At 42.6% G+C, this 27276-nt stretch overlaps 1 protein-coding gene across 1 annotated transcript; it reads left to right on the forward strand.

Moving 5' to 3' along the window:
- The first annotated feature begins 2115 nt into the window (after window positions 1–2115).
- Window positions 2116–26643, forward strand: LOC135509546 (CCR4-NOT transcription complex subunit 2-like). The gene is given in 16 exon segments (XM_064930287.1): window positions 2116–2310; window positions 2613–2792; window positions 14659–14731; window positions 15020–15164; window positions 15477–15662; window positions 15798–15877; window positions 16072–16197; window positions 18497–18621; window positions 20854–20971; window positions 21135–21291; window positions 21434–21495; window positions 23985–24034; window positions 24172–24184; window positions 24187–24271; window positions 24561–24705; window positions 25203–26643. Coding segments are annotated over 16 exon segments (1707 nt in total). The 5' UTR covers window positions 2116–2235; the 3' UTR covers window positions 25290–26643.
- The last annotated feature ends 633 nt before the right edge of the window (window positions 26644–27276 follow it).

Below are 27276 nucleotides of genomic sequence, written 5' to 3' on the forward strand. Positions count from 1 at the left end.
TTGATACAATGTCTCATGCATACCACATAGATAGAACAATGGAATGATGATGAACAATAAGAATACTGGCAGATGCTTTAAAAGAGGGGTTGGCAACAACCGGCCAGTAAGTGATTTTTTTGGCCCCAAAAAGTTTACAAAAAAATAAGTAAATTGAAATTCCTTTTGGGTTAAAAAGAAGATCACCAGGAATTCAGTAAAGTATAAAAAAAAAATAGAACATCTGTTTCCAAGTATTCCCACCAAAAAATAGACATGATCGTGTCTCAATGTAAGCAAGGCATGAAATGATTGTTATTTTCCAATATCATAATTTTTTTGGGGGGGGCTTAGTTGTGGTCAATTTGCAGTGTACAAATGATCATTGGGCTCCCGAGTGGTGCAGCGGTCTAAGGCACTGCATCTCAGTGCAAGAGGTGTCACTACAGTCCCTGGTTTGAATCCAGACTGCATCACATCCGGCTGTGATTGTGAGTCCCATAGGGTGGTGCACAATTGGCCCAGCGTTGTCTGGGTTTGGCCACGGTAGACCGTCATTGTAAATAAGTGTTTGTTCTTAACTTACTTGCCTACTTACATTAAAAATATATATTAAAAAATCAAATTATGTTCTGGCACCCAGGCTCGGACAAAAATCTGCCTTGTGGCTGAATGTTGTTGTCTAGCCTGCTTTAAAATGTTATAAATACAAATAAGTGGCAACACTTTTTAAATCCTTTAATGGCATAGGTGACGGTGATTCGTAGCTAGTGAGTAACACATATCAATATGATATGGTGATACCATATATCTAGGTTACTACTACTGTGATATCATTCCGAGGGTTCATTGCGAAACCTCTATGTTTTGAAAATGACCGAAGTGGGAGTGGCTTGTTTTGTTTACCGACTGAGTTTGTTGATGCACTGATCATTGTCTACTACAGATTAGTGAGGTGAGTTCCCACAACAATAAATGTAACTACAAAAACAACATTGCTGACTATTCAAATACATTCTGAGTTTTAGCCACGTTGTACCCACATTAGTAGAACGTTCATAATTTGTGTGCGGAAATTATTAGGTTGCAGAGAGGTCAGAGGGTAAAGGCTATTCACCCAGGACTCTCGATTGTAGAATACACAGCCATCTTGGATCTACGAGCAGAAGGGAAATTAATGCGGTGAGGTTTTTTTTTTTTTTTTTTTTTTTTTAATTTCCACCCTCCCCCCACCCAAATATAAACCCGTTTGGTCCGATACAAATCGTTACATCACAACACATTCATCTTTGTAGTCCTTGCTGTTCGGTATGTTTTGGACCGGTTCGTGGATTTCAATTCGAATGGTCTTCTGTTTTTGTCCGTGTGGCCGCTAGCGTGAATTGTGACCGAGAGGTAGCTACTGGGATTGGGAAGTGGATAGGAGGCAAAGTAGGCCCAACCTGCACATCACTACCTATGGGCAAACAGACTGCCTGACAAGGGTTGTCACGGCTAGTTGTTGAAGCAAACTTATAATCAGACTCACGCTGTATTGGTAGCTAGTTATCTCAATTTAGCTAGCTAGGACATAAACAATCAACTGGCGTTACTAACGTTAGCTAGTTAATAGCTATAGCGTTAGCTAGCTCGCTTGTCTGAGTCCTGTGACCCACATGCATGACTCAAATTCCATTGCATTACACCGGCACTGCAAGCCACCTTGCCGGACCCCTTCGTTTCTCGAGAGTTATCTCTCCTGCAACCGGTCCATATGTTTTAAGTCCCTCGATTCTGCTCGCTTAACTTGATAGGTTAGATAGCTATTTAGATATTTCTGTCTAGATTAGCTACCTAACTTTGTTAGCCACAACATGCTGAAACCAAAGGATAAACAACCAATGTATCCAGTCACGCGAGAGTGGGTGGCTGTTTAGCTAGTTAGCCAACTAAGTTACACTGAATATAATGTGACATGTTCATGTTGATACTCTTCCCCCCGAGGCTCCACTACTAAACTGGCAGCAAGCATCTTGCTAGCACAACAAGCATCTTCGTGGTTTTGACACCAGTGTCAGAGATGACCCCATTCAATGTGGAAATAATGAATGTGTGTAGGGTCATTTAAATATTAATAGCTATGTCTCCATGTTCACAAGGTGAGAAAGTTTCAGAGGGTTCTTAGATTGAAGGAAAATTTGGTGTGGAAAATAACTGGAATCGGTTGTGAACTTAAAGAGGCACCTGAGCAGAAGCTTGCTGAATTGTGCTGAGGCAATGTTGCACGGATGCACACGGTTTTTGTATGTTGACCAATACAATGAAACAGTGGAAAATCAACACTTTTTAAAGGTGATTGTAATTGTTTTGCTGTAAGGCACACTGTATGAGCACATTGTGCAATGTGTGTGGGCGTGTAGTTGTCTGGTGGTGAGGTTGGAGTAGTTGAAACTGAAAGTCTAGTAGATCATCGTCATCGGACTAACTGTAGGCTCCTGCATAACTGTTGTGTTTCACTCCAGTCCTGTCCATGATAGATTAAAAAAATCTGATATGAACAATGTTTTGTCAATAAATGGATGCAGGCATGCTGGTTGAGAAAGCCTTTTTGAAGTTGAAATAGTAAAACCTCTTCTTTCATCTCACTTCTGCAGGTGACAAACGGAATGTTCAGTGCTACGAGAAAGAAGTTTGTAGAGGGGGTCGAAAGTGACTACCCTGATGAGGGCATGTACTACAGCCAGCCGTTGCCGTTCTCACATAGGTCGGACAAAGACTTAAGCGCTCTGTCTGCTCGATCACACGTCCCTAGTACAGCTCCCTTTGAACTTGAAGTAAGTACAAAACATTTTCACACGTTTCTTCTATAATTTCAATCTGTTTATGCATATTTGTCATATTTAGTGCGATTTAGGTTACTCCATTATCCTACACTACCCTCTGTGTTTATTTGGACTGCGAAGCTAAAACATTTAATGTGGCTCTATACTCCAGCATTTTGGAATTGAGATCAAATGTTTCATATGTCGAGACAGGACAGATGTCACCTTTGATTTGAGGGTATTTTCACACATGTCTGTTTTGCCAGGGCCCTGATTATATGATATTGTCACGATACCTAGGTGCCGGTACGATATGTGTTATGATTCTAGATGTATTGCGATTCAATACTGTGATTTTTATTTTATTTTTTATGTTCTAAGCATATTACTCACCATACTGTATGTCTGCTGCAGAGGGACAAAAGAGCCATGAGAAAAACGAGTTTTGATCAGTCATAGAAATAAAAGGGCTGAAAACAAATAGTCTCCCTATTTAAAAAGAAGATGGAGAACAAGCTTTGAAGGAAAGATCCTGGAGTTTTGGTGCAGGTACAGCTAACTAGCGCAAAAAATAATATTGCGATATTGTCACAATGATACGAAACGCTATGTCGTCAAAAATAATATCCTGATATGTAACTGCATCGCAGTTCAAGCAGACATTGAATATCCCTTTGAGCATAGTGAAGTTATTCATTACACTTTAGGTCGTGTATCAAAACACCCAGTCACTACAAAGATACAGGTGTCATTCCTAACTCAGTTGCGGGATAAGAAGGAAACTGCTCAGTGATTTCACCATGAGGCCAGTAGTGATTTTAAAACGGTTACAGAGTTTAATGGCTGTGATAGGAGAGAACTGAGGATGGATCAACAACATTGTAGTTACTCAACAATACTAACCTAATGGACAGTGTGAAAAGAAGGAAGCCTGTACAGAATGTAAAAAGATTCCAAAACATGCATCCTGTTTGCAACAAGGCACTAAAGTAATACTGCAAAAAATGTGACAAAGCAAATAGGGTTGTCCCTAATGATCAAAAAAATATTGGCCGTCTGTTTGTCGAAATTTTTAAACATGTATTTTTCAATATATAGACACACCCTATGTGTTTGAATAAAATCAACTATATGCCTTGAGATTGTCTGACGCTTTAAGTGCACTGTTTGATTAAATAATTATGACACAAATGACTCGAGGGAATCTGATGGCCACGCTGTGTAATTAAAAAAAAAAATGTATTTTTATTTTTATGGTGAGTGACTGGCATACGTTGTCTCTCTCCTCCCTGATTCAGTGAAAAGGCACCACAGCACAGCTATGTTTCACACTGTTTGTGCTGAAGCAGCAACATATTTTTAGCCATTTCGTTTCTTTCTTGTTTCTCTGACTGAAAAGTTCTGTTAATCGAAATCACTAATTTGTTGAGGAAAAACATCACCTATTCCCTCAACCCTTGCAGTCTTTACGTGAAATTGGGGTGGCAGGTAGTCAATTGCACACTCCCTCAAAACTTGAGACATCTGTGACATTATGTTGTGTGACACAGCTGAACATTTTAGGATGGCCAATTTTCCCCAGCACAAGGTGTACCTGTGTAATGATCTTGCTGTTTAATCGGGTTCTTGATATGCCACACCTGTCAGGTGGATGGATTATTTTGGAAAGGGGAAATGCTCACGAACAAAGAATAAACACATTTTTAGAGAAATTCAATTTTTGTGTGTATGGATCATTTCTGGGATCTTTTATTTCAGCTCATGAAACATGGGACCAACTCTTTATGTTGCAGTTATATTTATGTTCAGAAAAAGGAGGGTATAGGAGTTATCATTTTGTGAGTATTATGACTGACAAACAGGTGCTGTAAGATTACAATATTTTTACTGACGATGAATAACTGTGTGATGATATTAATATTAACAAATGAATGATTGATTGATACATTAGCATATATATTGAAGTATAAGCCTAACAAGTGTTTAGACATTTTTATAGACAAGGCACACACTTGTCTATATGAGGTCCCACAGTTGACACTGCATGTCTCAGCAAAAACCAAGCCTTGAGGTCAAAAGGAAGTGTCTGTAGAGCTCTGAGACAGGATTGTGGCGAGGCAAGGGAAGGGTGCCAAAACATTTCTGCAGCATTGAAGGTCCCCAAGAACACAGTGGCCTCCATCATTCTTAAATGGAAGAATTTTGGAAACACCAAGACTCTTCCTGGAGCTGGCCGGCCAGCCAAACTGAGCAATCGGGGGAGAATGGCCTTGGTCAGGGAGGTGGCCAAGAACCCGATGGTCACTATGACAGAGCTCTAGAGTTCCTCCGTTGAGGTGGGAGAACCTTCCAGAAGAACAACCATCCCTGCAGCACTCTAAAGTTTCCGAAACTGTCAAAATATTGTCAGTGACTATCACAGAACTGATATTGCAGGCGAAAACCTGAGGAAAATCCAACTGGGAAGTGGCTCTTATTTTGAAAGCTCCCTGTTCCATTGCATGCCTTCCCTCCATTTAAAGGGATATCAACCAGATTCCTCTTCCTATGGCTTCCACATGGTCTGAACAGTCTTTAGACATAGTTTCAGGATTTTATTCTGAAAAATGAGCGAGAAAGATCACATCGCATCAGTGAATGGCTGGGTGCCAGCAGCGTTTTGCATGCGCCAACAGATTGAAATGCGCCAACAGATTAGTTTGTGGCAGGTAAATGATGGAATTCTTCAGCCATTCCTGAGCCTGTGACCAAAAACAAGATACATATGGACAGTACCAAAACAAATGATCTTATGATTGTCTCTTTGCAGCAAAATCTGCAGAGCTGGGACGGTTGTATCCCCCATATACAGTTGAAGTCTGAAGTTTACATACACTTAGGTTGGAGTCATTAAAACTCATTTTTCAACCACTCCACAAATGTCTTGTTAACAAACTATAGTTTTTGGCAAGTCAGTTAGGACATGTAACTTGTGCATGACACAGGTCATTTTTCCAACATTTGTTTACAGGCAGATTATTTCACTTATAATTCACTGTATCACAATTCCAGTGGGTCAGACGTTTGCATACACTGTACCTTTAAACAGCTTGGAAAATTCCAGAAAATGATGTTATGGCTTTAGAAGCTTCTGATAGGCTAATTGACATAATTTGAGTCAATTGGAGGTGTACCTGTGGATTTATTTCAAGGCCTACCTTCAAACTCAGTGCCCTTTTGCTTGACATCATGGGAAACTCAAAAGAAATCAGCCAAGACTTCAGAAAGAAAATTGTAGACCTCCACAAGTCTGGTTCATCATTGAGAGCAATTTCCAAATTCCTGAAGGTACCACGTTCATCTGTACAAACAATAGTATGCAAGTATAAACACCACGGGACCACGCAGCCGTCATACTGCTCAGGAAGGAGACGCGTTCTGTCTCCTAGAGATGAACATACTTTGGTGCGAAAAGTGCAAATCAATCCCAGACCAACAGCAAAGGACCTTGTGAAGATGCTGGAGGAAATAAGTACAACACTATCTATATGCACAGTAATACGAGTCCAATATCAACATAACCTAAAAGGCCGCTCAGCAAGGAAGAAGCCACTGTTCTAAAACCGCCATTTAAAAGCCAGACTATGGTTTGCAACTGCACATGGGGACAAAGTTTGTACTTCATAAAGAAATGTCCTCTGGTCTGATGAAACAAAAATAGAACTGTTTAACCGTAATGGCCAATGTTATGTTTGGAGTTAAAAGGGGAAGCTTGCAAGCTGAAGAACACCATCCCAACCGTGAAGCACGGGGGTGGCAGCATGATGTTGTGGGTGTGCTTTGCTGCAGGAGGGGACTGGTCCACTTCATAAAATAGATGGCATCATGAGGAAGGAAAATTATGTGGATATATTGAAGCAACATCTCAAGACATCAGTCAGGAAGTTAAAGCTTGGTCGCAAATGGGTCTTCCAAATGGACAATGACCCCAAACATACTTCCAAAGTTGTGGAAAATGGCTTAAGGACAACAAAGTCAAGGAATTGGAGTGGCTATCACAAAGCCCTGACCTCAATCCTATAGAAAATACATTCCCAGTGGGTCACCATAATTTGCAAATAAATTCATTAAAAATCCTACAATGTGATTTTCTGGATTGTTTTTCTCATTTTGTCCATAGTTGAAGTGTACTTATGATGAAAATTACAGGCCTCATCTTTTTAAGTGGGAGAACTTGCACAATTGGTGGCTGATTAAATACTTTTTTGCCCCACTCTGTGTGAAATTGGTTAGGCTAAACATCACCATTATATAATGATTAAGCTGTTATGATTTAGCGTACACACTTTTTTTTTTTTTCTGAATCCAACAAAAACCAGCATTGTAACAAATAGTGGCTGTAGGCTACTTAGGCTTTCATATTGGAATGTTCGTATATTCTCTTTTTTCCCCGTTTGAATGGGGAACACTCATGAGGAATAAATAAGACACTTCTAATTATGTAAATAAAAATAAGCACAATGGAAAATAATACAAGTATTGGGCTCAAAGTTTAAGGTGCTTGTTGCCGATAACAGCTATTGTTTCAGTTCACTATCATAGGCTATAGCACTTGCCAAAGTTAGGCTCTAAGGTTCTGATTAAGAAACACTAGCATGTTTACTATGTCGGGCTTCAGTGAAGACCGTAGAGAGGTAACTATGTTCCCTGCTGTGCTGAACACCCTATCTGACGCAGTGCTGGTAGCACAAATGTATATCTACTTTTTAGCAAGCAGAGCCAATAAAGGAGAATGACAGTGGTTATCCCGCCACCATGATGGGGTCAGCAGATGTGTTCGGTTCCTTCTCCTCTGTTTACAAACACTTAGGTTGGAGTCATTAAAACTCATTTTTCAACCACTCCACAAATTTCTTGTTAGCAAATTATAGTTTTGGCAAGGCGGTTAGGTCATCTACTTTGTGAATGACAAGTAATTTTTCCAACAATTGTTTAGACAGATTATTTCACTTCACTGTATCATTATCACTGTATCACATAATTCACTGTATCACAATTCCAGTGGGTCAGAAGTTTACGTACACTAAGTTGACTGTGCCTTTAAACAGCTTGGAAAATTCCAGAAAATTGTCATGGCTTTAGCAGCTTCTGCTAGGCTAATTTACATCATTTTAGTCAATTGGGGGTGTGGATGTATTTCAAGGCCTACCTTCAAACGCAGTGCCTCTTTGCATGACATCATGGGAAAATCAAAAGAAATCAGCCAAGACCCCAGAAAAAAATTGTAGTCCTCCACAAGTCTGGTTGACCCTTGGGAGCAATTTCCAAACGCCTGAAGGTACCACGTTCATCTGTACAAACAGTAGTACCCAAGTATAAACACCATGGGACCACACAGCTGTCATACCGCTCAGGAAGGAGACGTGTTCTGTCTCCTAGAGATGAATGTACTTTGGTTGGCAAAGTGCAAATCAATCCCAGAACAACAGCAAAGGACCTTGTGAAGATGCTGGACGAAACGGGTACAGAAGTATCTATATCCACAGTAAAACAAGTTCTTTATCAACATAACCTGAAGGGCCTCTCAGCAAGGAAGAAGCCACTGCTCCAAAACCTCCATAAAAAAGCCAGACTACGGTTTGCAACTGCACATGGGGACAAAGATTGTACTTTTTGGAGAAATGTCCTCTGGTCTGATGAAACAAAAATAGAACTGTTTGGCCATAATGACCATCGTTATGTTTGGAGGGAAAACAGGGAGGATTGCAAGCCGAAGAACACCATCCCAACCGTGAAGAACGGGGGTGGCAGCATTATGTTGTGGGGGTGCTTTGCTGCAGAAGGGACTGGTGCACTTCACAAAATTGATGGCATGACGAGGAAAGAAAATTATGTGGATATACTGAAGCAACATCTCAAAACATCAGCCAGGAAGTTAAAGCTTGCAAATGGGTCTTCCAAATGGACATTGACTCCAAGCATACTTCCAATGTTGTGGCAAAATGGTGTAAGGACAACAAACTCAAGGTATTAAAGTGGCCATCACAAACCGTGACCTCAATCCCATAGAAAATTTGTGGACAGAACTGAAAAAGCGTGTGCGAGGCCTACTAACCTGACTCAGTTACATGAGCTCTTTCAGGGGGAATGGGCCAAAATTCACCCAACTTATTGTGGGAAGCTTGTGGAAGGCTACCCAAAACGTTTGACCCAAGTTAAACAATTTCAAGGCAAAGCTCCCAAATACTAATTGAGTGTATGTAAACTTCTGACCCACTGGGAATGTGATGAAAGAAATAAAAGCTGAAATAAATCACTCTCCACTATTATTCTGACATTTCACATTCTTAAAATAAAGTGGTGATCCTAACTGACCTAAGACAGGGAAATTTTACTACGATTAAATGTCAAGAATTGTGAAAAACTGAGTTTAAATGTATCTGGCTTAGGTGTTTAAATTTCCGACTTCCGTTTCTTCAAATAGCCACCCTTTGCCTTGATGACAGCTTTTTATTTTATTTATTTATTTATTTATTTTTACCTTTATTTTACCAGGCAAGTCAGTTAAGAACAAATTCTTATTTTCAATGACGGCATAGGAACAGTGGGTTTAACTGCCTGTTCAGGGGCAGAACGACAGATTTTGTACCTTGTCAGCTCGGGGATTTGAACTTGCAACCTTTCGGTTACTAGTCCAATGCTCTAACCACTAGGCTGCTTGGAAGGCAGCCCCTTTGCTCACTCTTGATTTGTTATACACTTTTTTGCTTACTACATGATTCCAAATGTGTTATTTCATAGTTTGATGTCTTCACTATTATTCTACAATGTAGAAAATAGTAACAATAAAGAAAAACCCTTGAATGAGTAGGTGTTCTTAAACCTTTGATCGGTAGTGTACATGGTATTAATACAAAGACCAACATCTTGATAATGAAATTGTAGCTGATATTTATTTACATAGCCTAAAATTAATATAATAAAATGTTCACATCATTCGATTGATATATATTGAAGGCCTATTAATAGCACTAACATCTTGATAATGTGGCTCATATATTTGATTTGAGTGTCCTAAAATTAATGGAATACAATGCCATTTAAGACTGAATATGAACTAAATAAGACCTCTCACCGGTATGAGCGAGAGCTGGGGCATCTCAAGATCCTCCTGTGCATTATGGAGGTTTCTCCTCTTCAACCAGCTTGTGTTGAAAGTGCTGGCTAGTGTCCTACATTGCACATGTCTTTCTGACTTGCAACAACTTTTGTGATGGCCAGATGCAGGTTGTGTCCAAAGCAGTTAAGCCATGGCCAACCCAACTGCCTCACCACGGATACAAAGTTTGCCCCATTGTCAGTTGTGATGCAGGACACTTCCTTCTCATCCAATGCCCACTCTGCCATCATGGACTGGAGAGCTTCACTCAGGTTGTCCGTAGTATGGTTCTCTAGCATATAGGTCGTCTCAAGACAATGGAACATGAGAGACCAATCACTGGATATGTAGTGAACAGTCAGGCTCATGTATTGGGTCATGTTTACAACAGACCACATATCTGTTGTAAGAGAGAAATTGGGTATGCCTTTGAGTTCTTGGAGAATTTCTCCCCTCACTTTCTTATACATATTTGGAACAGCCGTTCGTGAGAAGAATGCTCTCGATGGTAACTCATACTGATTGTCCGTTTCCTGCAATAATTCTTTAAATTATTGCTTTTCAACTGTATGAACTGGAATCTTCTCCCTTACCAAGTAGCGAGTCACATGGTCAGTTATTCTCTGCCATTTGTTGCTGTCTCGTTTGCATTTCTCCACTCGGGAGAACGCCTGCGCAACACTCAGCTGCTCCTTGACGCACATTTTGCCGCAACCTGTTGATGTGGTAGAGGTTCCTCTTAGTTCAGCAAATTTAGCAGGGTGGTTAATTCTAAGATGGCTTCTGAGATTTTATGTGTTTGCGTGTTAATCAATTATTTTAATCTTGCATATTTGACAAATGCCTTCATCTAGGTTTATTGGCTGACCTCTCGCATTTGACTTCAATCCAAAATGCGCCTAATTGGCTGAAATTGTGTTTGGCTTTGAAACATTATCCATGACTGTGTTTTAGAATCAGTTTCCACCTGTTATTGTCAAACTGGGCATGGCGGGACCGCTCAGATCTTCCCCTCTTTTCTTTCCATATGGAAAGAAGTGGTTAAATCAAGGAAAGTCAATACACCAGATTTTCCAATAATGTTAGTTTCTTCGATTGCTATCTCTGCAAGATAATTCAAATTCAATCATGAAGTGTTTGATTTTTGATTGCATTTGCATTGATGTCAGAGTGTTTAGAAGGACAATAGAGTGCTGAGTACCAGGCCATTAGCGACTTGATGACTGTTAGAAAGTGCACAGTTTTCGAGTAGCCGAGTTACATTGAATCAATGTGGAATTTGACTGTGGTCATGACTCGTGACTGGCAGTAATACGGTCACCATATGCAAAAATGTCTGAAAACCCGTTTTTTCTTTGTCATTATGGGGTATGACCTTCGTGATCACTGTTTTACAGCCTGTGTTCATAATGGCTGGTCAGTGAAACGACCTGTTCTGATTTGTCTTTAATGAGCAAGCCTTCCTTTGTGAACTGGCCTCTGTAATATGGTATAGAATCAGCTTGATCCATTCTGTTGAAGACGCTTGGACCTTCTTTTTTGATATTTTCAGTGGTACTGTTAACAAACACGTCCCCATAAAGAAAATTTGAATTAAAACAGATTCAGCCCCTGGTTCGACCGTGGTCTTGCAAAGTTACTCCACCTCAAGAATTGTATATGGCCAAAGGCTCGGCACATGCATACTCAGGCTGACTGGGTATCATTCAGGCAAATGAGAAATATGTGCTCTCAGGCTGTCCGGAAGGCCAAAGTTAGTTACTTTAAGGAGCAGTTCTCTCTCTGTGGGTCAAACCCCAAGAAGTTCTGGAAAACAGTTAAAGACCTGAAGAATAAACCCTCCTCCTCACAGCTGCCCATGTCCCTTAATATTGAGGATGTGGTTGTTACTGACAAGAAGCACATGGCTGAGCTCTTTAATCACTACTTCATTAAGTCAGGATTCCTATTTGACTCAGCCATGCCTCCTTGCCCGTCCAACATTTCCTCATCTCCCACCCCTTCTAATGCAACTATCCCGATGCTCCTCCCTCTTTTTCCCCTGCCCTGCTTCAAAGTTCCTCCCTGCAGGCAGTCACTGAGTCTGAGGTGCTAAAGGAGCTCCTTAAACTTGACCCCAAAAAACATCTGGGTCATATGGTTTAGACCCTTTCTTCTTTAAGGTTGCTGCCCCTATCATCACCATGCCTATCGCCAACCTTTTTAACCTGTCTCTCCTTTCTGGGGATGTTCCCATTGCTTGGAAGGCAGCCACAGTTTGTCTTGTATTTGAAGGGGGAGATCAAGCTGATCCTAACTGTTATAGGCCTATTTCTATTTCGCGCTGTGTTGGAAAAACTTGTCAATAATGATGTCTGTCGTATTCTCTCTGGTATGCAATCGGATTACCGGTCAGGTTATGGATGTGTCACTGCAACCTTAAAGGTCCTCAATGATGTCACAATTGCCCTTGATTCTAAGCAATATTGTGCTGCTATTTTTATTGACTTGGCCAAAGCTTTTGATATGGTAGACCATTCCATTCTTGTGGGCCGGCTAAGGACTATTGGTGTCTCTGAGGGGTCTTTGGCCTGGTTTGCTAACTACCTCTCAAAGAGTGCAGTATATAAAGTCAGAAAATCTGCTGTCTCAGCCACGGCCTGTCACCGGGTACCCCAAGGCTCAATCCTAGGTCCCACGCTCTTCTCAATTTACATCAACAACATAGCTCAGGCAGTAGGAAGCTCTCTCTCACCCATTTATATGCAGATGATACAGTCTTATACACAGATGGCCCTGAATGCCCCTCTCCCCACTATTGTGATTACTACCTCTGAGGGTTTAGAGCTTGAGGTAGTCACCTCATACATGTACTTGGGAGTATGGCTAGGCTGTGCACTGTCCTTCTCTCAGCACATATCAAAGCTGCAGGCTAAAGTTAAATCTAGACTTGGTTTCCTCTATCGTAATCGCTCCTCTTTCACCCCAGCTGCCAAACTAATCCTGATCCAGATGACCATCCTACCCATGCTAGATTACGGAGACATATTTTATAGATCGGTAGGTAAGGGTGCTCTCAAGTGGCTAGATGTTCTTTACCATTCGGCAATCACATTAGCTACCAATGCTCCTTATATCAATGCACTCTACTCCTCTGTAAACTTGTCAACTCTGTATACCCATTGCAAGACCCACTGGATGGACTGTATATATGGATGATTTATAAAGCCAGGCACATTTAACAGTTAGGCTATTGATTTATCGACCTAATTAAATTGGTGTTTCCTCTCCTAAATTTTATCAGACAATTGAGGCAATGGCTGTTTCCTCTTCTCCTTACCCCGCTGCGTCCTCTGCCGCATTGTACTCAACACCAATATGCTAGTTAACTTTTCTATTATTCACATAGCAACATAGGGAAAGGCAGCAACTCTACGGCGCACCAAAGATTGTTTCAGAGCCGCGGACAGTGACCGCTATCCAATAATGGAGAAAGCGCATATGTTATAAAATAATATATTTATTAATGCTGCACCATTATTTTTGCATAATATAACCATGTACAATTTAAGTATCACATGTTTTAAAGTGATTGACTGTGCCATCCCCATGGCCTCCACAATGAATTACTCCACTGAAACAGGTGTGAATCAGACAGGTGTCTTGTGCACCATGAAGAAGAAAAAATATGTTTGAGACTGCTTGACTAAAGAAATCTTAGTCGACAAACAGCCTATCGACCAAACAATTAACCAGTCAACTAAATGGGGTCAGCCCTAAAAGTAATTGACTCACTTTTTGTCCTGAATAGAAAGTGTTATATTTGGGGCAAATACAACACATTACTCAGTACCACGCTCCATATTTTCAAGCATAGTTGTAGCTGCATCATGTTATGGGTGTGCTTGTAATCGTTAAGGTTTGGGGAGTTTTTCAGGATAAAAAAGAAATGGAATTGAGCTAAGTACAGGCAAAATCCTAGAGGAAAACCTGGTTCAGTCTGCTTTCCACCAGACACTGACACTTGGAGTTGAAACCTAAAACACAAGACCAAATCTACACTGGAGTTGCTTACCAAGAAGACCGTGAATGTTCCTCAGTGGCGACTTAAATCTGCTTGAAAATCTATGGCAAGACATGAATATGGTTGTCTAGCAATGATCAACAACCATTTTTACAGAATTTTTAACACAAAAGTCAGGCAGTGTGAATACTTTCTGAAGGCACTGTAATCCGAAACACAACCAAAACAAACTGCAAATGCTGATAAACAAGTTCATTGCGTGATAGGAATATGGGACCAAATACTATACTTTTGACTACTTTAATACACACAAGTGATTTTGTCAAAAATACTTATGACACCTTCAAATGGGGAGACATTACTTTCTAAATGGTAAGACAGATATCCATGAAAATAACCTGAAATAAAAGGTGATATTCTGTGCTGTCGCCTCATATGAAATGTTTGATCTCAAATGCTGGAATATAGAGCCAATTTAAACGTATTAGCTTCACCACCCAAATAAATACATAGGGGAGTGTATATGCCTAACTTTATATCTGTGCCTTAGCATTGATGGTGTTATTATTATCCTTGAAATTGAATACCCAAATTCCTGTGTGATTTGTAAAACATGATATATGAACTGCCCGAATGTGCAGTGATGTGTTATTGATAAAGGCATTGTCATCTCTGGCTGTTCTTGTTTCCAGTACTCCCTCCTCTCATTATGTGGTTTATCTCTTCTCTTCTTCCAGATGCTCTCGTCTCCCTCACCGTCGTCATCAGGTCAACTGTCCCAGCTTGGTGCCAGTTTATACGGCCCACAGAGTAAGCAGACTGCATCTGTTTTCAGGGTCTTTCCTACTAAGTCCATAATACATTTATGTCTGCAACAATTTGGTATTCAAGTCATACCTGAAGCAATTTGATCATTACAAATAATTACCAGATATACCTGTTTAGAATTGGGTATATTTAAATCAGACTTCAGCACTATTCCCTAAGGCACTTCTTGTTGATCTCAAAAGATTACTTTAAGAGATATCCAATCTATTGGTCACTTTGGAAGTTGGTAAGAGAGACCCATGTTTACTGTTTCTATTTCTCGCGTTGCAGGTGCACTAGGCTTCTCGATAAGGGGCATGGGAAACAACACTCAGTTAAACCGCAGCTTAACGCAAGGCACCCAGCTACCGAGCCATATCACCCCCACCACGGGGGTGCCCACCATGTCCCTCCATACCCCGCCCTCGCCAAGCAGGTGTGTTTTAAGAGATGAGACGTGAGACAGAGATGCTGGAGAGAGAGATATAGCTTTGGCAATGTAAACATATGTTTCCCATGCCAATAAAGCCCATTGAATTGAGATATTCTGGAGACAGACATATAACACATAAGCCAGTGTGCTTGAATGCCATGGAATCATTATTCTGCTGCTAATTAGTTAGCCAGTCAGTTCAGTTCAGTGGTTGCAGAGCAGGACAGGACATTTATTAGTAAAATCATCATCTGGCTTCATATCAACCCATTCTGTCCTCCCATCTATCTCCAACCCATGATGTGTCCTCCGCAGGGGGATCCTGCCGATGAACTCGAGGAACATGCTGAACCACTCTCAGGTGGGCCAGGGCATCGGGATGGTCAGCAGCAGGACCAACAGCATGGGCAGCTCAGGGCTGGGCAGCCCCAACCGCAGCTCCCCCAGCATCATCTGTATGCCCAAACAGCAGCCTGCACGGCAGCCCTTCACCATCAACAGGTACACAGTGACACGGTCTGGTTGGCCATACAATTGAAAGATCTGCTGTTCTCAACTCTCGTTTTTTGTGATGATTGGAAATAGATATTAAGGTGCTCCAGTTGGAGGCTAAAGTTGTCCTCTGTATTTCTGTAGCATGTCAGGATTCGGGATGAACCGGAACCAGGCGTTTGGGATGAACAACTCGTTATCAAGCAACATCTTCAATGGCACAGGTTAGTAGTGTGTCACTTCATAATAACCAACTATCTGATTCTCAGTCTGGCCATTGATTGATACATCAGTATTTGTAACGTTCACTTTCCTATTCATTCACACAATCTATAAGACACACGGTCAGCATGAATAGTAACATACATTTACCTACCCATATGGCTTTCTTACAAGTCTTTAACCCTCCCTCTCACAGACGGTAGTGAAAACGTGACGGGGCTAGACCTGTCCGACTTCCCTGCTTTAGCAGACAGGAGCCGGAGGGAAGGAGGCGGAAACCCAACGCCGCTACTCAACCCACTAGCTGGAAGGGCCCCCTATGGTAAGACGTCTTTATAGCACACTAGTAAGGAATTATAATTGTGGGCTAATCTAGGCGTGCTACCTATAGTAAGAGCTCAACGTAGTGCACTAGAAAGAAGGGCTCATTGTTAATGCACTAGGCTTGGATGCTAAAGGCACTTGGTGCTAAGGGCACTTCACGTTACTGTGGGCCAGTCAGTACTGCTCGACACATTCTCATTGTAAATACTCAGTTCACTTGTCTCCAAAACAGTGGCGAGTCATGTGATGAAGAAAGTGAAAAGGCCTTGTCCAATGGTGTGTGTGTGTGTATATATATATATACACACACATACACACACAGTGGGGCAAAAAAGTATTTAGTCAGCCACCAATTGTGCAAGTTCTCCCACTTAAAAAGATGAGGCCTGTAATTTTCCACCATAATTTGCAAATATTACAATGTAATTTCTGGATTTCTTTTCCTCATTTTGTCTGTCATAGTTGAAGTGTACTTATGATGAAAATTACAGGCCTCTCTCATCTTTTTAAGTGGGAGAACTTGCACAGTTGGTGGCTGACTAAATACTTCTTTGCCCCACTGTGTGTGGGTGTGTGTGTGTGTGTGTGTGTATATAATATATATATATATATATATATATATATTGCTCAAAAAAATAAAGGGAACACTAAACACATCCTAGATCTGAATAAATGAAATATTCTTATTAAATATTTTTTTCTTTATATAGTTGAATGTGCTGACAACAAAATCACACAAAAATTATCAATGGAAATCAAATGTATCAACCCATGGAGGTCTGGATTTGGAGTCGCGCTCAAAATTAAAGTGGAAAACCACACTACAGGCTGATCCAACTTTGATGTAATGTCCTTAAAACAAGTAAAAATGGGGCTCAGTAGTGTGTGTGGCCTCCACGTGCCTGTATGACCTCCCTACAACGCCTGGGCATGCTCCTGATGAGGTGGCAGATGGTCTCCTGAGGGATCTCCTGAGGGATCTCCTCCCAGACCTGGACTAAAGCATCCGCCAACTTCTGTGGTACAATGTGGCGTTGGTGGATGGAGCGAGACATGATGTCCCAGATGTGCTCAATTGGATTCAGGTCTGGGGAACGGGCAGGCCAGTCCATAGCATCAATGCCTTCCTCTTGCAGGAACTGCTGTCACACTCCAGCCACATGAGGTCTAGCATTGTCTTGCATTAGGAGGAACCCAGGGCCAACCGCACCAACATATGGTCTCACAAGGGGTCTGAGGATCTCATCTCGGTACCTAATGGCAGTCAGGCTACCTCTGGCGAGCACATGGAGGGCTGTGTGGCACCCAAAGAAATGCCACCCCACACCATGACTGACCCACCGCCAAACCGGTCATGCTGGAGGATGTTGCAGGCAGCAGAACGTTCTCCACTGCGTCTCCAGACTGTCACGTTTGTCACATGTGCTCAGTGTGAACCTGCTTTCATCTGTGAAGAGCACAGGGCGCCAGTGGTGAATTTGCCAATCTTGGTGTTCTCTGGCAAATGAACAACGTCCTGCACGGTGTTGGGCTGTAAGCACAACCCCCAACTGTGGACCTCGGGCCCTCATACCACCCTCATTGAGTCTGTTTCTGACCGTTTGAGCAGACACATGCACATTTGTGGCCTGCTGGAGGTCATTTTGCAGGGCTCTGGCAGTGCTCCTCCTTGCACAAAGGTGGAGGTAGCGGTCCTGCTGCTGGGTTGTTGCCCTCCTACGGCCTCCTCCATGTCTTCTGATGTACTGGCCTGTCTCCTGGTAGCGCCTCCATGCTCTGGACACTACGCTGACAGACACAGCAAACCTTCTTGCCACACCTCGCATTGATGTGCCATCCTGGATGAGCTGCACTACCTGAGCCACTTGTGTGGGTTGTAGACCAAAACATCAGCCAGGAAGCGTAGGAACTGAGAAGTTGTCTGTGGTCCCCACCTGCAGAACCACCCCTTTATTGGGGGTGTCTTGCTAATTGCCTATAATTTCCACCTGTTGTCTATTCCATTTGCACAACAGCATGTGAAGTTTATTGTCAATCAGTGTTGCTTCCGAAGTGGACAGTTTGATTTCACAGAAGTGTGATTGATTTGGAGTTACATTGTGTTGTTTAAGTGTTCCCTTTATTTATTTTTGAGCAGTGTATATATATATGTATGTGTGTGTGTGTGTGTGTGTGTGTGTATGTATATATACATCCATCCATCCATCCATCCATCCATCCATCCCAAGGCTAAACTTCTTTCTCATTGTGGTGATTTATTTAAGAAGCCTCTTCTCTTCATCTCATGACCTCATCAGTTGGCATGGTGACCAAGCCATCGAATGAGCCGACGCAGGATTTCTCCATCCACAACGAGGACTTCCCTGCACTGCCTGGTCCCAACTACAAGGACACCACGTTGAGCAATGACGACAGCAAGACAGTGAGTAATGCAGACACAGGCTTACTTTAGCCTGGTTGTCAGTCTGTTTTCCTTGGTCATTGTCATGCCAAACATGGTTAAAGCTGAAACGGACAGGCAACCAGGCAAGGCCTCCTTATATTAAGCAGCAACAGCTACTGCATATTCGAGTGTTTCACCATATATATGTCTAATATAATGGCGCCGGGGGGGATGGCCGCCTTTTTACAGGCTCCTAACCAACTGTGCTATTTGGTTTGTTTTTTCGCATTGTTTATAACTTATTTTGTCCATAAAGTTGCTACTATCGTCTCTTATGACCGAAAAGAGCTTCTGGGCATCAGAACAGCAATTACTCACCTCGAACTGGACAAAGATTTTTGTCTTTTAATGAGTCTGACGCAAAGGATATACTGCTCTCCGGAGAACAAGCCCAGTCCCTGTCATTTGCATGAAGAAAAGGCGTAGATACAGAGGGAGAAGGTCGGGGTGCCTTGTTAGGAAAACAGTCTCGATGATCTACCGTCTCGACTATCCTATCAACGGGACATTTAAAAACAGTAATATCTTATGTTTCACTGAGTCGTGGCTGAACGATGACACGGATAATATAGAGCTGGCTGGGTTTTCCGTGCATTGGCAGGACAGAGCAGCTACGTCTGGTAAGACGAGGGGCGGGGTGTGTGTCTATTTGTCAATAACAACTGGTGCGCGATGTCTAATATTAAAGAAGTCTCAAGGTATTGCTCGCCTGAGGTAGAGTACCTCATGATAAGCTATAGACCACACTATCTACCAAGAGAGTTCTCATCTATATTATTCGTGGCCATCTATTTACCTCCAGAAACCAATACTGGCGCTAAGGCCGCATTCAACGAGCTGTAAATGCTCATCCAGAAGCGGCGCCCACAGTGGCCGGGGACTTTAATGCAGGCATACTTTAAATCTGTTGTTTTACCTTAAATCCGTTTTACCTAATACCATAACCATACCACCTCAGTCACCAGCTTCTTCAATAAGTGCATTGATGACATCGTCCCCACAGTGGCCGTACGTACATATCCCAACCAGAAGCCATGGGTTACAGTCAACATCCGTACCGAACTAAAGGCTAGAGCTGCCGCTTTCAAGGAGTGGGAAGTGTTTTCACTGACATTTTCAACCTCTCCCTGACCGAGTCTGTAATACCCACATGAGACAGCCTATAGAGAGGAGGGCAGAGACCTGGCAGTGTGGTGCCAGGACAACTTCCTCTCCCTCAATGTGACTACAGGAAAAGGATGGCCGAACAGGCCCCCATTAACATCGACAGAGCTGTGGTGGAGCGAGTCGAGAGTTTCAAGTTCCTTGGTATCCACATTACCAACAAACTATCATGGTCCAAACACACCGAGACAGTCGTGAAGAGGGCACGACAACACCTTTCCTCCTCAGGAGACTGAAAAGATTTGACATGGGTCCGCAGATCCTCAAAGTTCTACAGCTGCACCTTTGAGAGCATCCTGACCGGTTGCATCACCGCCTGGTATGGCAACTGCTCGGCATCTGACCGTAAGGCACTACAGAGGGTAGTGCCTATGGCCCAATACATCACTGGGGCCAAGCTTCTGGCCATCCAGGACCTGTATACTAGGCGGTGTCAGAGGAAGGCCCATAAAATTGTCAACGACTCCATTCACCTAAGTCATAGACTGTTCTCTCCGCTACCTCGCGGCAAGCAGTACTGGAGCACCAAGTCTAGGTCCAATTGGCCCCATAACAGCTTCTACCTCCAAGCTACAAGACTGCTGAACAATTAACCAAATGGCCACCTGGACTATTTACATTGACCCCCTCCCCCTTTGTTTTTACACTGCTGCTACTCGTTGTTTATTATCTATGCATAGTCACTTTACCCCAACCGACATGTACAAGCTACATCCACTAACCTGTACCCCCCCCCCCGCACATTGACTCGGTACCCCCTGTATATAGCCTCGCTATTGTTATGTAATTTTGTTACTTTTTGTTTACTTTTGGTTGTTTAGTAAATATTTTCTAAATTCTTGAACTGCATTTTTGGTTAAGGGCTTGTAAGTAAGCATTTCACGGTAAGGTCCTGTTGTTTTCGGCACGTGACAAATACAATTTGATTTGAATTAGTTAGAAGAGCGGGTATCTTATATTAAAAGCAATGTTCCATGATGTCATGTGGGTTATAGAGGTATTAAAAATAAGATGATTATTAATTCATTTGTTTTTTGCTTTGTTCAGAACCTAAACTCTACAGGCAAGAGCACGTCCAGTGCAGATGGGCCTATGTTCCCCGGAGACAAGACGACCTCAGCACAGAACAACAACCAGAAGAAAGGGATCCAGGTGTTACCTGACGGTGAGCCTTCTCAACCAATCACACCTCTCGGTCTCGACCTGGGTGGGTTTTGAGATGGTTTCTGCGTGACTGTTGGCCAGTGGTGATGTCCAAATTTGCACTAGCTGGAGGGAAAGCTCTACTTGTTGATTATAATTTTGTGTTGATTTTCCTTCATCTGTAGGGCGGGTGACGAACATTCCCAGGGGAATGGTGACGGACCAGTTTGGAATGATCGGCTTGCTGACATTTATTAGAGCGGCGGAGACGGACCCAGGCATGGTGCACCTGGCGCTGGGAAGTGACCTCACAACATTGGGACTCAACCTCAACTCTCCAGAGTAAGATGGCTGCCCTGTCTCAATATTTAGGTTGAGGGGATACATCATTCAAAAATCTAAGTTTTTGTCAGATGTTCTTTATCGTCAAAGTGGTTAAGTTAAGTCCATTTTGAGAGTAACATGTCCCTTCCTCTCCTGACAGAAACCTGTACCCCAAGTTTGCTTCCCCCTGGGCATCAGCACCGTGTCGACCTCAAGACATTGGTAAGATATTATCCTGACCACACTCACCAAGACACATACACCTGTGCAGACACAAAGAAGGCGCCGAAGAACATGGATGACGTTTTACATTCCCCCAACCAATTGTGCTATTTTGTTATTTTTTGTGTGTTTTGTGTAACTTATTTTTTTTACTTATTGTGTTCATAATGTTACTGCTAACTTCTGGACATCAGAAAAGCGATTACTCACTGCGGACTGTAGGAAACCTTTTTTCCTTTTAATGAGTCCGACGAGAAGGATATCCTGCTTTCAGTGGAACAGGCCCAGATCTACACCCAGATTTTGCGCGAAGAAGAGATGCCGGAGAAGAGGCCGCAGATTGGGCACCCTTCTGAGAATCCGGAGGCAAGCCAAGTAACTCCCATTGCACGTTAGCAAGAACAATGGAAGGCAATCATTGGAAAATAAAACTGATGACCTACCTAATGTCCAACGGGACATTAAAAATGGGAACATCTTATGTTTCACTGAGATGTGGCTGAACGAAGATACTGACAATATAGAACTGGCAGGATTTTCCATGCACCAGCAGAACAGAGATGCTACCTCTGGTAAGACGAGGGGTGGGGGTGTGTCCTTTTGTCAATAACATCTGGTGCGGAATGTCTAATATTAAAGAAGTCTCGAGGTATTGCTCACCTGAGGTAGAGTGCCTGATGATAAGCTGTAGACCACACTTTCTACCAAGAGTTCTCATCTGTATTATTCATAGACGTCTATTTACCACCACAAAGCGAAGTTTGCACTAAGACCGCTCTCAACCAACTCTATAAGGTCATAAGCAAAGAAGAAAATACGCTCCTAGTGGCCAGGGACTTTAATGCAGGCAAACTTAATTCAGTTTTACCCAATTTTTACCAGCATGTTGCATGTACAACCAGGGGGGAAAAACCCTAGACCACCTTTACTCCACACACAGAGATGCATACAAAGCTCTCCCCCACCCTCCGTTTGGCAAATCTGACCATAATTCTATCCTCTGCCCTGTGGCACTCAAGTTGGTAGCCATTAAGTGCTTTGAAAGGCTGGTCATGGCTCACATCAACAGCATCCTCCTGGACACCCTAGACCCACTCCAATTCCCAACAGATACACAGATGATGCAATCCCAATTGTACTCCACACTGCCCTTTCTCACCTGGACAAAAAGAACATCTATGTGAGAATGCTGCTCAGCGTTCAACACCATAATGCCCACAAAGCTCATCACTAAGTTAAGGACTCTGGGACTAAACACCTCCCTCTAGACTTCCTGAAGTGCCGCTCCCAGGTGGTAAGAGTAGGCAACAATACATATGCCATGCTGATCCTTAATACTGGGGCCCCTCAGGGGTGTGTACTTAGTCCCCTCCTGTATTCCCTGTTCACCCACGACTGCGTGGCCAAACACGAATCCAACACCATCATTAAGTTTGCTGACGACACAACAGTGGTAGGCCTGATAACCGACAACGATGAGACGGATTATAGGGAGGAGGTCAGAGAACTGGCAGTGTTGTGCCAGGACGACAATCTCTCCCTCAGTGTGAGCAATACTAAGGAGCGGATTGTGGACTACAGGAAAAGACGGTCCGAACCGGCCCCCATTAACATTGACGGGTTGTAGTGGAGCGGTTCGAGAGTTTCAAGTTCCTTGGTGTTCACATCAGCAACGAACTATCATGGTTCAAACATACCAAGACAGTCATGAAGATGGCACGACAAAACCTTTTACCCCTCAGGAGCCATTGAGAGCATCCTGACCGGTTGCATCACCGCCTGGTATGGCAACTGCTCGGGCACCTGACTGTAAGACGCTACAGAGGGTAGTGCGAACGGCGGCGCAGTACACCACTGGGGCCAAGCTTCCTGCCATCCAGGACCTAGGCGGTGTCAGAGGAAAGCCCATAAAATTGTCAGACTCCAGTCACCCAAGTTATAGACTTTTTTTCCCCTGCTACTGCACGACAAGCGGTACCGGAGCACCAAGTCTAGGACCGAAAGGCTCCTCGACAGCTTCTACCCCCAAGCCATAAGACTACTGAACAATTCATAAAATTGCCACTGGACAATTTCCATTGACACCCCCCCCATTTTGCATTTTGTGCACTGCTGGTTGTTTGTTACCTATGCAGTAATATCGCCCCCACCTACATGTACGGATTATCTTAACTAGCAAGTACCCCCGCACACTGACTCGGTACCGATGCCCCCTGTATATAGCCTCGTCATTCTTATTGTGTTACTTTTTATTTTAGTCTTCTTGGTAAATTTCTTCCTCTTGAACTGCACTGTTGGTTAAGGGCTTGTAAGTAAGCATTTCACGGTAAAATCTACACTTGTTGTATTCGGCGCATGTGACAAAGTTTGATTTGACCAGGATAGTCCACTCATTTGCCACAATTGCCACTGTTTTCCACCAAGACGCATGCACACACCCGCACTCCGCACCTAGCCTTTTGGTGACCCTGGTGCCGCCTCTCTTTCAGACTTCCACGTCCCGTCTGAGTACTTAACCAACATTCACATACGGGACAAGGTAGGTGATGAATCAGTCATCTAATCAGTTTGTGTAACACCCCCTTTCATGTGGCATTGATCTTATGCTCTTGAAGAAAGCACAATGTCATCATCGGATAAACAAATGATGGTGTTGATAAAGACGTCTCTCCTCAGCTGGCAGCTATTAAACTGGCTCGTACGGTGAAGACCTGTTGTTCTATCTGTACTACATGAACGGAGGAGACCTGCTACAGCTCCTGGCAGCAGTAGAGCTGTAAGTAGCACATCCAAACTACTACTGAAGGCATTTAACTTAGTTTGTAGTATTTAGTGCCTTGCTAATTTTTATTTATAAATGATTAGACTCCTCTCAAAAGTGATTTTTTTAATAGATTTTACATCACCTCAACTCCCAGCATCACCTTTTGGTTTTCTTCCAATAGTTGTCCAAAGTACCACAGTTCTTTCCATAGGTTGTTGTCAATAAGCGATTTGTGCGTATTTTCTTTGACTTGACTGTGCAGTAATGGGATTTCTTTCTCTCCTGCCTGGTGTTGGTGCAGCTTCAACCGGGACTGGCGGTACCACAAGGAGGAGCGGGTGTGGATCACGCGGGCGCCGGGTATGGAGCCCACACTAAAGACCAACACCTACGAGAGGGGAACCTACTACTTCTTTGATTGTCTTAACTGGAGGAAGGTAGCCAAGGTAAAGGTATTGGCTTTAGTATCCACTACCCTAAATCAATACACTACTTCCCAAAAGTCAGATTATTACGCTAGTTAGCATTTTTCTTCAAACTGCATGCAGAAACAAAAAAAATGGTATCCTTGAGTTCATCTGACTCTGGGGAAGTAGATAAAGGGCTTCATTGCCAAAATGTCGAACTATCCCTTTAAGAGAGAGCATTATCTGTGTGTGCCTTTTTAGATTTAGATGTATGCCATGAGTTGTGAATCTCCTTTGATGGAGTTACGTGCTTTACGTACTAGTTTTGTTTTGGGAACTTTTAAGAGTTTTTAACGTTGGTTGTGACCCTCAAGAAAGGCTTGTAAAAGGGCTCAAGGTAGGCCTTCAGTATCCCTCGGTTACTGGTGATGTCACACTGGGTTTTTAGTTCAGTAGTTTTATGAGTAGTCTCACTCGGGCCATGTAAACTCAGCAGGAGTCTTCCATTACTGATTGTGTGTTCTCAATCCCTTCAGGAGTTCCACCTGGAGTACGACAAGCTAGAAGAGAGGCCCCACGTCCCGTCTACCTTCAACTACAACCCAGCCCAGCAGGCCTTCTGAGGCCCAAGTACAGTATAGTCCCAGGGGTACTGCTGTCCCTGCACCCCTCCCTCCCAGCCTGAGGAGGGTGCTGTGGCCCAGGCATCCATCCTGGTTTTTATTCCTTGAGGATCTGGTTAAAATGACTGCAGAGGAGGTCCTCACCACTGCATAAGGGTGGGGAAAACTGAGCCCTGCCTTTCCCAAATTATGTGCTGCCCAAACACCCACACTTGTTCTGTTTTTATTCCTTTAATGTCCTTGTTTTTTGAGGTGGGAGTTGAGCAGGGTCTGTGTTTTGTTTACCTCTGAATCAGAAGACTGACTATACCGGCACACTTTACAGTGACAAAACAAGGGTTATGACACATTTTCATCAAACAAAAAGTGACAAAGGCAGGAAAGGCTAAACCAACAAGTACCATCCCACACGTGAGAACGAAAGGGGCCGGAAGAAATGCAATGTTTGTTGTTGCACTATTTAGTAATAAAAGAACACAGATTGTTTGTGCTTTTTTATGTGAAAACACTCCCTCCTGTTTTGTTTTGTAAAGATCAGCAGCCTGTCGACACCTCTCTCTTTCCATCTCTCCTCTTGTACATTCCCTCTTTTCTCCTCAACCGGCCCCACATCTTTCTTTCCTTTTGACGGGTATTTTCTGTGGCTTCAAAATAGACACATCGGATACTTTTTTAGTGAATGTTCTCACAACCTGTGGACAACCCGTACAAGGGTTGTTAGAATACCTACCCAGCTTCATTGTTCCAGAGCAAGCAAAACACTTTCCAGTCTTTGTTACGATTTTGTAATAAACGTGTAAAAAAAAAGAAAGTATTTTTATGTTTGAACATCACACGAATACTGGTATGTATGAATCTGTATATATTATATATATATATATATGTGTGTGTGTGTGTGTGTGTGTGTGTATATATATATATATATATATAATGTGTTTGTATATATATATATATTTTGGAGAGAAAAATTGCTCTGCCTTGTACCTCGTTTTTAGGAGGTCAACGTGGATGCAATATGTGGATAAAATAGGACATTTCTGTATCTGCTGGACAGGGCGTCGCACTCGGAGCCGTAATCACTTACGACGAAGAATTACAAATAAAAAAGACAAACAAGGAAATACCTGATTTTTCTGAGCTAAAACAAGGAAATCCACCCCCCAAACAAACCAACTAATCAGTCCAAAGCAAGAGGACAGACGGACACATTTCACTTAAAGCTGTTTAAACAGCAGCATTTCATAGGAAATATAAAAGTGAATAATTTTAAGAATAATGAATACAGATTAATCTTGTATTTTCTGACGTTCAAAGCCTCTTTTCTTTGTAATAAAGCGGAAAAGGCTTTCCTGAACTACAATTGTGTGGCGTCTGGTTTCTGAGGGAAGGAGACATTTCTGACATTTGAAATCTTCACGAGTCTTGATGAAAACCAAACAAATTTGACACAATTTATATGAAATTATATCCCCCTTCCAGTTGTATATGTATTACTGACCTACTGATACACATCATTTAAGGGCCAGTCACAGACAGGACCATCCATCTCAGGTCCAGTGGTATTGAATGACAGAAGGGAGTAGGAAGGGATAGAATGTGTAGGGCTAATACAGTGCCTTCAGAAGGTATTCAGACCCCTTGACTTTTTACAAATGTTACACTACAGCAGGGCTGCCCAACCCTCTTCCTGGAGATCTACTGTCCTGTAGGTTTTCAGTCCATCCCTAATTTAGCATATCTGATTCAGCTAGTTGAGCAGCTAATTAGTAGAATCGGGTGTGTTAAATTAGGGTTGGACTGAACCCACAGGACGGAAGATCTCTAGGAAGTGGGTTGGGCAGCCCTGCTTTACAGCATTATTCTAAAATTGATTAAATAAAACAAATTCCTCTGAAATTTGCACACAATACCCCATAATCACAAAGCGAAAACAGGTTTTTAGACATTTTTGCAAATGCATTTATTCACACAAGCATTCAGACACTTT

This window comes from Oncorhynchus masou, chromosome 22, assembly GCF_036934945.1.
Source record: "Oncorhynchus masou masou isolate Uvic2021 chromosome 22, UVic_Omas_1.1, whole genome shotgun sequence".
Classification (NCBI taxonomy): domain Eukaryota; kingdom Metazoa; phylum Chordata; class Actinopteri; order Salmoniformes; family Salmonidae; genus Oncorhynchus; species Oncorhynchus masou.